Raw genomic sequence first — 16,278 nt, 5'->3', positions numbered from 1 at the left:
CTCTCAGTGGTCCGTTGCTGTCCTGCCTCTCCACCGCCTGTCAGTCTAACTTGACTTCTGCAATTGTGGTGTCGACGTCTTCGTCCTCCCCCTCGGTACAGTCTCTTGCAAAATGTCCGAACTTCCCACAATTGTAGCACTCTTTCCCTTCTAGTCCTTTTCCTCGGCCTCTTCCTCTCCCTTGTCCATGTCCACGTCCTCTGCCACGTCCATGACCTCTTCCTCTGTCCCCTATTGTCTGGAGCATGGTCAGCATTGCCTGATGAGTGGTGTCAGCGCGCTGGCGCTCCCGTCTAGCGTCCTTCTTACCCAGGATGGTTTCATGATGCTTGCCGTGTTCTTCAATAGTCCACAAAGGGGCTCTACTATAGCCTATGCAGTTTTTTCTAAGGAAGCTTTTTCTCAAATGAGCTTCCCATGCCCCTACTTCTCCGGGGCCCGCTGCATGTTGTGCTGGTGCATTAATTCCACAGTGATCAGTATGGATGCATGTCAAACGAACGAGGAAATCAGCGACGGGCTCATCATCTCTTTGCTTGCATGCTGCTATCATATCAGTGTTAACAGTTGTTGGGTATGCTGCTTCCACTCTTTCGATGAGTCCTCTTATCATCTCTCTGTATGGGCCGTTTAGGTCAGGTTGGCCTTGGGGCGGTGCATTCCACTCAGGCAGATCGAGACGGACATCTCCATTCACCCAGCCTCTGTCAATGTGGTTATACTGCGGTCCGAGTTGAATCATCAGCAACCATCTCAATTCAGCCTGAGTTGGACTGCAGGACTGCACGAATGCTATCAGTTCTTGTCCGAAGCGTCGTCCGCCGATGTCACCTGGCTTGCTCAGGCCGTCGGCCGCTTTCATGATGTTGTCTGCAGTCCAGTGATGGTGGACCATAATCACTCTCTCAGGTCCAGATACCTCCACCATCGGGAACTGTGGGGCATAGCCTGTCTCAGGCTCTGCAGATGGCTTTATAGTGGTGTGACTTCGAGTGTGATGAGCCACTGGTGAGGTTATTGCCTCCAGTTGTCGTCTTGGTTCGTCATATGGAGACGGCTTTGATGTTAGCGATGAAGTCCCTGGCTCAGGATATGGAGGTGGATTTGTTAGCACTTGTGGCTGTTGAATCAGCTGGGGGCTCTTGGCGGGGCGGCATCGAGGTCAGGATCAGCTAAGGAAACACACTGAAACACTTCATTATTACCTTTTCTATGCCCTACCTGCTGCTTCTGTCTTTTTTCAGCTTCCTCTAACCACATTTTTGCCTTTTCCAGCATATCTTCACTGTTCTTACCAAAATATTTCCGTGCTTTCTTATCAGCCTCCCTTGGTTTAACCTTAACCTTGGTTTAACCTTAACTCTTTCAATCAATTTAAGTAAATATGCAACACTCAAAGTCCCCGATACATTAAACCCATAGTATTTAATCCAAAATGGGACGTGTTTATTTACATGTTCCCCATAGTCTTTACTCATTTGGAAGAACAGGCTACTGGAAAACTTGTCTTTGCTAAATTCATATTCCCTACTCTGTCCTTTACCCATTGTCATGTCGTTTTTTTTTTCTCTTTTTTTTATAAGGGTAAAGAGGGTACTAATATTTTATTTTTATTTTATTTTATTATTTTTTTTCTTTTCTCTCTGTTAATCACGTCTCCGACGTTGCTTTAATTTAGTTCTGCTCCACCAATCCGTGCTGGTTAACAGAGTTTTCACCTCTTACAGGGCGTCCTGTCGACCCGGGTCTATTCTTTAACACTCGTACGTCTACGCAATGTGCCTAACTCTCTTAGGCTGACGGAGTCCCAGACTCCAGAGTCCTCTTGACTCTCTGAGCACTAGTATCTCTTATACTACGCTGCTTTACAGGCCCACCCCAGGGCAAACTCTGGCGGAGCTCTATGTATCAGACTTCTCTAAGGATTAAATTACTGTAATTCCACCACTTACTTTCTGTTCGTTGGATCAGGCGGAGTACACCACCAGAGTCTAGCAGGACGTCACTCCCTGGTTAGGTACTTTCCAGTATTCTTGTCGGTTTCCCTCTTTCTCCAGCTCAGTTTTCTCTCTGAGGAGCATCCTCGAAGTTTAGTCACCGCTGCTCCGCGTGGTACCCCTCGCTGATCCTGCCGACTACGCCAATTTCTGTTTCTGTCAGACGTGATTAAGAGAGTAATTTCATAAGAAAAAGATCACAAAGTTTGGCTCACCTCAGAGAGGGAGCCCCGAGTATACAAAAGCATGGCTAGTTATACTACTCCTGTTCTGTTCTTTTAACCAATTATCTTTTCTCAAGCAGCTCTTCTTCCCTTTGTTGCTGTGGCTATAAGCCAATCAGCTCTCGGCTTGGTTTGTTCTCCAAACCAACCCAAACTGGTTCCAAACAGTGTGGGCTGTGTGTCAAGTTGACCTTGATGTTAACAGTTCCTGATACATGTTCAACTTAATCAGCAACAGGCAGATACAAATGTGCAGACAGCATTATTCATTTGGCAACAGAAGGATCAGCATGATTATATATGAATCACATAATACATAGTTTCGTAACATTTTCCATGGAAGTCCATGATCGTCTGCAGTCCCTGCCACAGGCATCTAGAGTCACTCTGCTGGAACTATGACTCTAGTTTCCTCCCATAGCGCCGCTTCGCCTCTCTCACCGCCCTGTGCACTCCGTATGCCACAGACTTGTATTCATCCATGTTGCCGCTGATGATTCCCATGTTGTAGACAGCAATGCAAGAGTTTTTGTCCACCCAGAGTTTCTGGTTGGGAAACATCTTGATGGTTGCTCTTGGGATCGTGTCATCCACCAGTTTCCCAATGAACCCTACTACTTCCTCCATAAACTCGCTGACATCATCAGTGCTGCACCGGAAAATGTCCCAGTCCACATCATCTAGAGCATCCTGCAGAGCGGCCATCAATTGGTCTGTCCAGTGCATGACCTCCCTCTGAACGGGAGTTTCCCATTTTGGTATGAGGAAGATGGCGGCATGGTCTGACTTACCAAATAGTGGATGAGCTATTCATAACAGAACACCCCCCCCCCCCCCCCCCCCGACAGGTGCATCCACAGATGGCCGAGAAAAAACTACCCTCAGCCTACCTTGGCCTCTGGGACTGGGACAATCTGGATAGGCAGCATGGAAGTCAGAGATGACTGAGTGGTCCAGTATGTTCCCCGAAGGTAGCCATGATTGTTCCTCTGGTTCATACCCCTCTCAATCAATTAGGTATTATGATTGACCCATACGCCTGTGAGAATCCAGGATCTCACTTTAAATAGGAAGGCTGGCCATCTATATTCAGAGGAGAAGGAGGATTGACAAGAGCAGAGCCTGTAGAGAAAGGGCTATATTGAACTGGTTTTAGCAAGGAGACATGGAAGGTCAGAATGATACAATGTAACCGGGGGCTTAATTTACTGCAAGAAGACCCTGATCTCATGTTACATGTGGATACTCATACTCGCTGACCTGTATGGAACACAGTTGTGGGGTGTCAGCGGCAGTTTGCAAACATTTGTTGTGACTGGATGGCTCAGTTTAATTGAACAGTTGCCACTTTCCAGTTCTTGGCTCTGTTGTTGAACTAGTGTTGAACAAGTTGTTGAACTAGTGACATGCCAGAGCAGGGATGTCAGTAGAGGTGTCATCCCATGGGAAGAAGGCTGGCTGAAACACACTGTAAAGGAATTATTTGTGTGGATGAGTACTTTAGTGAATTATGTGCATATTCTGCCCAAGGGAGCTATTCAGACCAGTTAGAATGAGTAGTACTCTATTGCCCGAGGAATCATCCTAATTCCTGGTTTGTCCTCTATGCCGCTCTGTTGGACTGGGGATGATGACCTAAGGAAAGGTTGACAATAATATTAAGCCATCTACAAAACTGTCTCCAATATTGAGAGGTAAATTGTATTCCTCTGTCAGACACTATGTCCTCAGGTAATCCAAAAAACCCTGAAAACAAAAGTAAATATAGCATCTGTTAGAAACTGGTTCAAAGTGACCAGTCCTTGAGGTTCGATCTCCTCCAAATTACCTTCTGCCCTCCATCCTCTGTAGCCAGATCCTTGGAAGTCAAGAGACACTGACACTAAGGTAGTGAATCAAGAGAGTTCCACTTTATTGAGGAAAGCACAGAGTATATATGTGTCCTATATCTACAATCTACAGGAGGATACAGAAAAGTGATGCATGTTCTAAGGGTCTACTTAGAAAGGAATGAGACAACGTTAGTATAGATTAGATGTTCTCTGCATGAATGAGTCACGAGCTGTTCCTGTGCCCACCATGAGCCACTCCTGTGCTTAAAGAGAGACAGGGAGAGAGAAAAAGAAAGGGAGGGGTAAAGGAGACAAGAAGAGGGAGCGAGCGACCAGCTCGTGGTCAAGCCGCCATGCCGCTTATAGGCAGAGACCTTGCGTTGGGTGCCTGATGACAGAAAGGCTCCAGTATCCAATACTCCCCCCTTTGATTCCAAAGGAATCACATATCAGTATATAGACCTTTCTCATATGCAGGCACCAAGGCAACATTAGCATGACTAATCACGGAGGTAAAAATGTGAGTTATGAAAGAAGACAGCAGTGACAATAAACAGGGTCCACAAATAAGAATCAACACAATAATCAGGAGTATGGTAAAACATATGTTTATGAGCCAAGATCCCCAAGGACCGACAAGGTCAGTTAAACAACTGAACCACGAATCATCGGCGGGTGGAGGCTCAGCAATAGCGGTCTTCATGTGCGAAATGATGTCAGTAATGATGTTATAGTAACTAGGGATGTCAAAGCAACACATTTCATTAATGACCTTGCAGATGCCTCCCTCCTTTGTCAAGAGGAGATCTAGGGCTAGGCGGTTCTGCGAGACTTCCTTAGATACATTTAACATAAACCCTACTCCCATATTGATTTGACAGCCTGATGAATTATGATTAAGTGCTGTTGCCATAACATTACCTACCAGGACCAGTACCCAGGGTGTATGGAATGCTTGACACACCAGACAGTCCTTCCCTGGCTCTACCTCTCCTGCCACTACCAGGGAGACCACACAAGCTAAATTACCATTACACTTTTGTTAATGACTCTGAAAGCCTACTATCCCCCATTTTGTACCTTTTGAGACTGAAAATAATGTCAATAAATAATAATGCCAATATTATCACACGAATTCAAATAGTAAGGTTCTACATGCACTTATCAGGAAAACCAGGAGAGAAAGGACCAAAGAGTCTGCACAAAGATGTTAATAGGCAGATAGGATATCTATCGTTATAATACCAATGTTAAAGTGTATTCACATACAGGGCCATGGAGTATTTCTTTGGTGTGTGGTGCCACCAAGGGGCAGTCCCTCAGCATGAAATTATATCACAAATGTTGTACTATATGTGAATGTGTTAAGGTGCGTTTTGCTCGTCGGACACGTCAGCTACCGGTGCTTTCTTCAGCTGGCTGGTGTGTATCCACTGTGCCGATCCCGATGTTAGCACAGTGGTTCGGGTCACTGCAATCATGGTTGTTGGGCGTCCGTAAACAGCTTCACCAATTTTCCGAGGGTTCAATGATTTGACCAAAGCAGTGTCACCTGGAGTAGGCTTGTCTGCGGGAAGAGGGAGAGTGCAAGACAGATTACCATGCACACTGTTCAATTTCTCAATCAACATTTGGGTGTAGTCTGCCAAGTTTACGTCCATGTCACCTGAATGAGAAACACCTGGGTTACCTCTGACCCATGGGGGAAATTATCCAGCAAAATTAACTCAAATGGTGCCAATTTGGTGGTGGCACTGAGCGTCATTCTGATCTGACATAACATTGCTGGCAGTAGATCTATCCATTTCTTTCCTGTTTCCATCATAGCCTTTGTTAACATTTCTTTCAATGTATGATTAATTCTCTCAACAATACCAGATGACTGAGGATGATAAGAGATGTGAAATGGCCAGTCAAGAGTTAGGTAGGTACATAGTTTCTGAGTTACCTTAGAAATGAAACAAGGTCCCTGATCTGAATCTATTACCTGAGGCACACCATACCTCTTTATTATCTTCTTGGCTAGGATTTTAACCACAGTGTGGCGTCTTCCTTAGAACAAGGAAATGCCTCAGTCCACTTGGAAAACCTGTATACAATCGCTAGCAGATACTTCAACTGACCACAAGGGGCATGTGCATAAAGTCTATCTGCAGTCACTGAAAGGGATATTCAGGAGCCAGCAAGGCATCATGTTTGGCTTGTGTTGTACCCTGGTTGCTTCTAGCACAGGTTAAACAGCTATCTAGGAAGAGTTTTATAGTTTTACATGTTTCAGGTATACAAAACTGTTTTTGAATGTTAGCTGTCTCCCCCCTTTGTGCGATATGTGAAATCCTATGAAAATGACGCACAAGAAATGGCAAAACAGATATAGGAAGGGCGATATGCCCCTCCGGGTCACGGATTAGACCATTTTTATCAAGACTACATCCTTGATCAGCCCAATGAGAGCAGTCCTGTCATGTACCCTGAGTCTGTAAGAAATGCAAATCGATATCAGTAGGCACCGAGCAATGAGAAAACATGGAGACAGCTTCACATGTCGACGATACAGTGTATGGGCATGAGGGGGCATTAACAGCTGCCCAAAGTGCAACCTCATCCGCCAAGGCCTTGCCAGTGGCCGTGTCAAATCCAGAGATCGTGTCCTGACCCCTGAGCTTTTCGACAGTCAGCCGAGCTGGTAGTGTACATGCAGACAAAAGTGCAGACACTAGTCCTGAATTAGAAATAGGCTTATCATTCGAGGTGCAGCACAACCTGGAGTGCCAAATCTCAAAGAAGTCATGAGCAAACCCAAATGCATGACGGGAATCAGTATACATGGTGACAACCTAATCCCAGGATAGATGACAGGCCCTGGTCAATGCCATCAGTTCAGCTGGTGAGCAGACCTGTAAGGGCAGACAGAATATCCACAGGGAAATTCCGAGTCAAACGGTGTAAAACATGAGGCATCTACCAAAAATGTGATAGCCGCCTTCGAGCGGCGTGCTAGCGAGATCAGAGTGCATGCTCAACGACTCAAGAATAGCCTCCATTCAGTCATGGGGCACAGAGTCAGCAGAATGATTTAGCGATGTCAAAAGCGATTGTAACAGACTAGCAGATGAACTCAGGGTTGTGTGTGATTTAATGGTTCTGAGTGGCGCAGAGGATGGCCTCAAAGCCTGAACGGTGCTGTGCCATCATGTGCTGTGTTTGAATGTTATTGAGAATAATAATAACTTGATGTGAAGTGTGAAGAACCATGGTATGAGACAGTGCCAATTTCTCAGCGTCAGTGACTAGCAGGGCCGAGGCAGCCCTGGCTCGTAAGCAGGCCGGCATGCTTGAACGACCGAATCAAAAGTTTTGGAAAGGTAGGCCACAGGGCCATAACTGCCACCATGCTCTTGACCCAGGATGCCCACGGCTATGGAGCCGTTTTCAGAAACGTAAAGGTGGAAGGGCAGATTATAATTCAGCAGGCCAAGCGCTGAAGCAGAGCACAAGGCCGATTTCAGAGTCCTAAATGATGCATGGCTTCAGTCCAGACCAACGTATCAGGACAGTCTTTTCCACAGCCCTGCCTGTGGACTTTATCATGAAAGGAACAATCCAGCACCCATTAACCAGACCCAGGAAACTCAACATGTGTTGCTAGGCTGGCCCATCACGTCTGTAAACATAGAGATATTTGGTCTGGAATGGATCGTCATTTTGCCCTGTTCAAAAGAGAGAGAGAGAGATTCATTTTAAACATTAAATCATGACCCAACAGGTTCAATGGAGAACCAGGAATAACTACAAACCGATGCATCAAAAGAATTGAGGGGTCATCTGGACTTCTAACGGACAAAGAGTGCATTTTAGGACAGTTCACAGGGACCCCCAAAATTCCCACAGAACTAACGGACGAACCAGAAACCGGACCAGTGTAACAGTGCGAGCTAAAGGATGAATAGGTGGAACCGGAGTCCACCAAAAATGAATAAAAATGATTATCGATCAGCAGATCAATAAGGGAAGTGAACGAAAATCACCAGGGGTGAGCAGGGATGTTTGGGAATAGGCAAAAGATGGAGCTCGCTGCTGTGGAGAGCACGTGTGCAAGTTTGAGTGTATACTGTACAGGACATCACATAATCCCATATGTCATCAACCAGGGACTCCCACCAATACTTCCTCAGCAATAACTGGTAGTACGTGTAACCCCCAGATGTCCACTACACAATGAAGTATGTGCCCATCTCACAGGGTCACCTCTCAGGACTGTGGGTACATATTGTCTCCCTGGGGGTGACAAAAAGGAAAAGACAGAACTGGTTGATCTGGTTTAATCTCCCGAAAGCCTCCTCAGCCTATGTATTTCATCTTAGTCTCCTGTTAGCCTGCCCCTTGAGAAGATTGGTTAAGGGTGAAGCTATTGTGCCAAAATTCCTGATAAAGCTTCTATAAAAAATTAGCAAACTGCAGGAACCTTTGTAACTCCTTAATGCTTACAGGTACTTGCCAGTCTACAACAGCAGTAAGCTTTTCAGGATCCATGGAGATATTACCGAGAGAAATAGCACAGCCTAAGAAGGTTAGGGATGTCCAATGGAACTTACATTTCTTAGCCTTGGCATAAAGGTTGTGTTGGGCTAGAACAGCAGCCACGTGTTGCAGATGTGATAAATCTACATATTGTGGATATACACAATAAGGAATCTGTCTATCATATCATGAAACATCTCATCCATGAACACCTGGAATACAGGACTATTGGCCAGGTCTTACGGCAGTACCAGATACTCTGTGTGCTGTGACAAAACAAGCCTTCCACATAGCTCCTTGCAGCTTTTCATGTGCAAGGGAGATCAAGGGCAGGGGAAAAGAATACTTCATGGTTACCTCATTTAATACTCTGTAATCAATGCATGGTCGTAAACCTCCTCCATTCTTCTCCACAAAGAAGAATCCAGCTGCGAGGGTCATGTGACAGTTTTCTATGAAGTCTATAATGGGTCGTGTGACTGGTTTCAGCTTGATTGATGGGTTAAGTAAATACCCCATATCATTGAAATAAAACATTAGTTAGAATATTTGTGTCATAGTACACTGAACAATTTTGCACCCTCAAACAAAACTGTCTGCAAAGAGTGTTAAAGCAGAAAAATAAATTGGAGGTTTTCAGATTACAATTAGATTTATGGCATTTGGCAGACGCTCTTATGCTAAGCAACTTACAAATGTGCTTTATCATTTACTCATAGAATATTTACTAGCCAGTACAGTAGGTCAGTGTTGAAGATACCATTGAACTAGATAAGCTTGGAGTGTAACGCGAGGAGGCAGAGCAGGATGCGTGGACGAGTTGTGTAAAACACAATTAGACGTTTATTCCAATGCACAAGACGACATAGCTTACAGGCTTTCATGGGTTAAACATTGACTACAAGTAACGTTTAAACGAGACCTTAAATACACGCATGACAACGATGAAGAACGAGAACTAGTTGTGAGACATGGGGGGGCGTGGTCCTACAAACGAACACACATACACACACACGGAGACGTCTGGGAGGAGGGGCCGTATCGTGACATGGAAAAAAACTTCTCATTAACTATCATCAAAATAAAGAATCTCTCATTATCTATCATCAGAATAGACAGAATAGAACAGCAGATAATGTTTATAATTTAATATTTCCATGTCTTGTCTTTGTTTTCCTTTACTTCCTTGTTCCATTCCTTGGTTTTGTTTTCTCCGCCCCTCGTCTGTTCCTCAGTTCCAGTCGGTGTTTTGGTTGTCCCTGCTATGTTCACCTGCGTCTGATTAAGCCTCGATTGTTCTGGTTATTTAAGATTTAGGTTTTGGCTTCTATTTTGTTAAGTCACGTTCTTCTCAGTCATGTTTATATTATGCTCCTAGTACTGTCGTCGCCATTTCTTTTCCGTTTACTCCGGTCATGTATTATTTTACTCTCAGTGTTACCCCTTTGCCTCTGTGTATTTTGCCCTTATTAATAAACCGCTTCCTGCATTTGCGTTCTGCCTCTTGCCTCGTTCCTGCTGGAACCATAACAACTGTAAATAAATTAAGGTCAGCCCATTATTGAGTCCCAACTTCCTCCAGACATTAGTAGCAACATGCGTTCATATTTGTTCAGTATAGAGATTAGAATTAAGCAGCACACTTTCATCAGTCACAACCACAAGGGCTTCTGAGGCTATGGAGTCTGAAGGTCTCGTCCTGCATTATGGAGCTCAGTCCTGTTGGGAATATCAATCCGTATGTTGTACTCTACACCAACCATATGTGGACTGTAGATTCATTTGCAAAATTTTTAACAGCCAGAGGGGATCCCTTACTAAACATAAGCAATGTGTCTTAAAACAGCTTTGCTCTCATTTAACAACAAATAATAAGCATTAAATAACATGCACTCGCTGACCTTTGACCTGCCTGTGGTTGTTCTTGTTCTCATGTTATGCTCTAATTAAGCATGAACTTGAGTAGCATTCTAATGTAACAAAGTTAACATGCCTTATGCAAAGCACCTACCTCAGCGCTGGCTGTAATTAGACCTGATGATGTGAATTGTAGGTCTCTGAAGTGTAGTCAGATTTCTCTCTGTGATTGAGTAATTGCTCTCCCTTGCACTTACTTGCTAATTGTTTGCACTTTTCCTGAGCCAGTAGTACACAGCCAATATCCTTCACCTGTTCACATTAGTAAATACAATCAGAACTTGCTCACTCATGTTTGCTCACCTTATTCAGATAGAAGGGAGAGCCTGAAAGCAAGGACTCTGGATATTGTTTCATCAGAATAAGTAGACAGTGAGGAGTAAGGAAGAGACTTAATAAAGGAAACTTTCATGCTCTCACACACAGAAAGGACAAACTGACCAGGCTCCATTATAATATTAACATGTGTGCAGTCAAGACACTTAAGCCATAGTTCAACTCATAGATTCTATGGCACCTCTTTGCAGTGTTGGTAAGTAATAGCCACTGCTAGTCAGCTTGCCCTAGAGAGTTCATTTCAAGCTTTCGCTTGTATGAAATGAAGTTCATCTTAATAACTTTTCAAAACCCAAATTCCCAGCCGTCTTAGTATTAGTTTGAAAGAGGCTGATCTGTTTCAGACAAAAATGCACCAATGTAAGTTGGCTGGTGGGTGCAGAGAGCCAGGTTTATGTGGAGACCAAAAATGTCTCCTCATGTCATAACTGTCTGATGCCATTACCCGAAACCCAATACAGGAATTCATAGACGGGGTAGGGAAGAGGAACCCAAAGAGAAGGTTGAAGGTGCTGAAATGTCTTTTGTCCACCCTGTGCCCCCTTAACTTTTGATGAATGGCTTCAACTGCTTTCTGTAAAGTGAGACGCCCACCTGACTCGGGTATGGTGGGGGCCGGCTGGGGACATTTTGTGAAATCTGGTTCAGATCAGCAGGTGCTGGTGTTGAGGAGTGTTGGATCTACCATCTGCACAAAAGCACACCCCACTGTCTTTGCTGCCCCCTGATCACAGAACCAGGTGGCATCTGAAGGCAGCTGGCAAACAAGCCCAATTTTGACAGATGCCCGAGATCCACTGAGCATGCTGCAGTCTAGGAGATACTCGGACTGACATATTTTCCCTTGTGCCATAGTGTTGCTGTAACCAGTAGTCAGAACAAATGCAAGAGCCATAAGTGGCTCTGATTAGCAAATAATAACAATCACTCACTTGCCAATTTGTAGGAACAACCAGTGCATCTTGTAATGCACTGGAGTCTCAGCACTTTAATCTGTTTTATTAATAATAATTTTTGCTAGTTACACAATTTCACATTATATCTGAAATATCAAATTGGATTGTAGTTACCTGGCTTAAATCAACTTCTGAGCTCTCCTTAAAGGAAAATAACACAAGTTGTTTTTTTTTCTGCATTTGTGGTCCCAGTTTGAGAGGAGCAACAGACTGCACTGCAACATTTGCATTAGAAACTTTTGCCATTTTCTCCCATACTGGTCAAAAGCATATGACCTGACTAGTTAGTGTGGGCAGTTTTAACATACTGAAAAAAAATTCAATTTCTCAACAAACAGGAACATGAAATGAAGTACAATGACATTATTAATGCTTATACCATAACAATTATAACACATATACAGTTATAGACGCAAACGCGCTAGATAGTTGTCTGTGAGCCAGGAGATTTCTGTGTGGTTATACAGAGGAGCAGGAGAAACACAGCAGGCTACACTGCTGTCAGCTTCAGCTATAGTGGGCATGACCTGTAAAACACAAGATGGACTGTATGAGTGTGGATGTGTATAATACATTGATGCTAATGAAGAAACCATAGAGTGTACAAATACAAACCCTTCCACAGTTTGCATCATTGAAAAAACAACAAAAAAAAAAACAACAACAACAACAAAAAACTGTTCTACATTGAATACATTTCACTTGGTTCAGATATTCTTATTCTGTTTTCCATTGTGTTAATTTGGCTAATATTCCTTTGTCAACAACAGTAATTCAACTCAAGTTTGTGGAATATTCTAGGACCCCCACACAGATCACAGATGGTTCACAAACACTGAACACCTTGTACATTCATGATGCAAACTTGGATTAAGCAAATTCAGTTTAATTCATTTCAGTAGTTATTTGTCTAATACTTTTACAATAGACATTGTCACAAAACAGCATTACAGAAATTCAGTTCCAGACCCCTCAGTAACAAGCCAGAAGTGAAAAGGGACAGACTAAATCTCCGAGTTGATAGGAGGATGAATCCTGACGAGGCGAGAGCCTCGCAAGAGGAAGTCGTTCTCCTCTGGGATGTAGCTGAAAGGGGGCTTTTGATGTGAAAATGACAAAAGTAGGATGAAGTGTGATTGGCCTGAAGGTACACAAGGGTGAGAAAATACTGATTTAACCGACCATAGTTCGTTAAATTAAACTCTCAACACTGATTGTTGTACTCTGCCATGGTGGATATGTTCAGTATAAGGACAGAACATTGCTGTGCTGTGAGATCTGATATTATCTGAAGTATAATTATTCAAAATGGAGTCTATAGGTGTAGTGAGGAGCTCAAGAGAGTTCAATGATGGGAAGAAACTGTTCCTGAGCCAAGTGTTCTGGAACTGATACTCCTGTATCTGTAGGAGGTTATACAGAGTGTCGCTTGGGTGGGAGGGGTCCCAAGTGATGCTATACACAGTGCTGATTATTATTATTATTATTATTATTATTATTATTAAGTTACATTTATTCAGTTCCTTTCTCAAACTCAAGGACACTTTACAGTCAGATATCACAGACTGTCAATGGCGGGTAGCTGTGTCCCAATGACTTCACACCTTCCTCTTCTGTCATTAAGATTGCATGTGTGCTCACTGCGAATGAAACCCATGACCTTGGTGATGTATCAGGTACCAGCTACAGGACCACAATATTCATATTCATTTTTTAAAACATGTTTTATTCATATTCATTCAATATTTATATATGCTGATTTATTTGTGTGGGCTTGAACCCAGGTCAGCTGGGTGATGACACCAACTGCCTACTGGGTGAACAGTTAGATCTTGGATCAGGTAAAACAAAAGGAAAAAAACTAAACACCACAGCGAGCGTGGAAAAAGGGAGAACAAAGGATGCCACGGGAAGAAATGGCAACCCTGATGAACTGAGGAAAACCAAACTAAAACTTCCCAAACAAAACCAGAAAACAGGGAGGAACTAAGGGAAGCCTCAGAAGAGAGACAGACTCGAAATTGGAGGAGACGTGTAAAAACACGGACACCCTCGCAGCACAGAAGTAAGGTGAAGCACAAGGGGGAAAACTGGAGAGGGAAGGGGACGTGTAAAAGCAAAAACAACTTCAAAGACAAGAAGTGAGGTGTAGCACAAGGGCTCAGAACTTTGGCAAAGACCCAGCACTGAATATTTGGGTCACTGGGCTTATATAAGGTCTAGCCCAGCTGTTGGGTGTTAAGCCTGATTAGTGGTGTGCGTGACTTGAGGCCTCCCTCTGGTGGCCGGAGGGGGCCTCAGCCTGGCACCAACCCTTACAATTTGTACCAGCATTACACATTTATTTATATTCACATGTATACGCTGATTCATTTATACCTGCTTTACACATTTATTGATACAGTATTTATATGAATACGCTGATTCATGTATACCTGCCTTACACATGTATTTATATTTACCTGTATATGCTGATTCATTTAGATGCACGAATATTTTGTCAGCTTTATACATACGCTTTCTTGGGGTTAGGAGTTATGAATAGGGTTAATGTGGACTACATCTCACCTCCTAAGACCTCTGCTGAGAAGCAGGAACAGCAGGATTCTCCAATTCATGGTTTTCTACTGGTGGGTCCTGTGTTTAAGGGAAACATGAAATTTCGATGGTATTATTTGTATTATTGCCATTTGAAGTTACATGTAATAAAAGGAAACTGAGTAGCATTTTCTGGCAGAAATAAAATTACATCCTTTTGAATATATATGACAGTAAAAAAAATATATATATATATCATAAAGAAAACAACTACCTATTTGAATTTCATGAAATTTAACTATGTAGAGCAGTGACTGCAAACCCTCTAGTGGTGCATGAGGAAGTATAAATAACGTTGTTTTAGTACCCATATGTTAGAAGAGGGATTCTAAGTGCTGCTGGTATGCATTATCATTTATCTTTAATTTCACTGATAATGTTCACATGGCACATGTTCTGGGTTTACTGTTCTGGTTAATAATCGAGACTTTATGTAGGTAGGTGGTGCTTCTTTCTGTGCGATGTGTGATGCTACTACAATGGTCTACTAGGGTGCACTCAACAGTGCACTCAACCTTGAAGGCATCTGGTAGACCACACACACACACACACACACACACACACAATATATATATATATATATCCCAAATAAAATTGAGTTTCAAATGGGGTTTTCTAGCAGTCCTGCTCAATCCAGCCAATCACATTCTGTGCCTTCTGCAAGTATGCCCTATCAGTTTGGGGGTCTATATGCATTCTAATTTTGCATCAATAGTATATATAAAATTGGGTTTACTGCTCCTTTAATATTCTATAGTGACGTACTTACCCTTGATGTCTGTGTACGTCTGCACAAATGACGCCAGTAGTTTATGTGTTTTTTTAATCTAATAGTGACACCATAAAGAAGTAGTAAATAAAGGCAAATATTTACATTAATAACAAACAAATCTTGATATAATCTTCAACAATGTTTCAACAATGTAAACTTACCTTTCTTTTTCCTTCCTCCCTGTGTGACACAAAGAGTAACAAATTTAGATTAAGTGGCATTTAGACATTCTGGGTACACATAACAGTAAATTGATCAGCATATGCACATGAAGGCCTATTCCACAGTTCGGTATAATTTGAACTATGATTAGGTTTACAGTAGTTTTTTTAGATTGTGTAGCAGGCAAGACGGGGAGTCGAATTTGTGGGCAAATTGCAGCAGAATCCAAAGACATTACCAACAGACAGAGTAAGGCAGGGAAACAAGTTAAATAGAGCAATCCAAAATACGACAGGAAAAAAGGCAGAAAACATAATAATAAAGCATCAGTTCATAATCAGGAAATGAATGATAAAAGTAATAGTAAAAATAAGATTTCATAAATGGAAGATAGAACAAGAGGCAATCAGAATCAAAGTAAATAGGAACCCACCAGTCCCCAGAATTCTAATCACACCTGTTCTTAATTACTTTGATTCTTGTTAATATAGCTTCTTGTTCTGTCTTTCTGGGAAACAGGTCCTGGCAGGTGTTACAAGTATAAATGAATTCTTATGAAACATATATAAAACAAATTCCCCACTTGCCCTCCCCTGGGTGGTCTTTTTGCTTCAAGTGTGGGTCCTCTACCAAAGGTCTGTGAGCTTGAGGATCCTGTGTAGTATTTTAGCTGTTCCAAGGACAGCACTCTTCTGGAGCTCTTGAATATTGTTCATGGGATCTGCTGGAGCCATTCTTCCACTTTGGGGGTCACAGCCCCTTATTGCTCTGATAATCACAGGAACCAATGTCACTTTCAACTTCCAACTTTCAACATCTCTAGCTCTTGTTTCATCCCTTGGCATCTCTTGGCATCTTTTCATGATGTTCCTGATGTTGCTATCACTTGGGCTTGTTACATCTATCAGTATGGCCCTCTTCTACTGTTTGTCCCTCACTACTATGTCCAGTTGGTCATTACCA

General features: G+C 42.9%; 1 protein-coding gene across 7 annotated transcripts in view; it reads right to left on the bottom strand.

The window, feature by feature from the left end:
* Positions 1–6,899: 6,899 nt before the first annotated feature.
* The window catches only part of LOC113568944, a 69,687-nt gene continuing 60,308 nt past the window's right edge, over positions 6,900–16,278 (bottom strand). For 4 of the 7 annotated variants that reach the window (XM_035533293.1, XM_035533295.1, XM_035533294.1 and 1 more), the window contains 4 exons: positions 15,315–15,333; positions 15,151–15,208; positions 14,352–14,420; positions 11,805–12,310 (listed from right to left, as the gene is read on the bottom strand). In XM_035533293.1, coding sequence (XP_035389186.1) covers positions 14,355–14,420; positions 15,151–15,208; positions 15,315–15,333 — 143 coding nt within the window. In that variant the 3' untranslated portion in view covers positions 11,805–12,310; positions 14,352–14,354. Of the gene's footprint in view, positions 6,951–11,804; positions 12,311–14,351; positions 14,421–15,150; positions 15,209–15,314; positions 15,334–16,278 lie in introns of those variants that run through there. The other 3 variants (XR_004776832.1, XM_035533299.1, XM_035533297.1) reach the window with 3 other exon arrangements.

The sequence above is a fragment of the Electrophorus electricus genome, chromosome 14, assembly GCF_013358815.1.
Source record: "Electrophorus electricus isolate fEleEle1 chromosome 14, fEleEle1.pri, whole genome shotgun sequence".
In the NCBI taxonomy this organism is placed as follows: domain Eukaryota; kingdom Metazoa; phylum Chordata; class Actinopteri; order Gymnotiformes; family Gymnotidae; genus Electrophorus; species Electrophorus electricus.
Note: the sequence above shows the minus strand (reverse complement) of the source record. Positions and strands in the feature narration are given on the sequence as shown.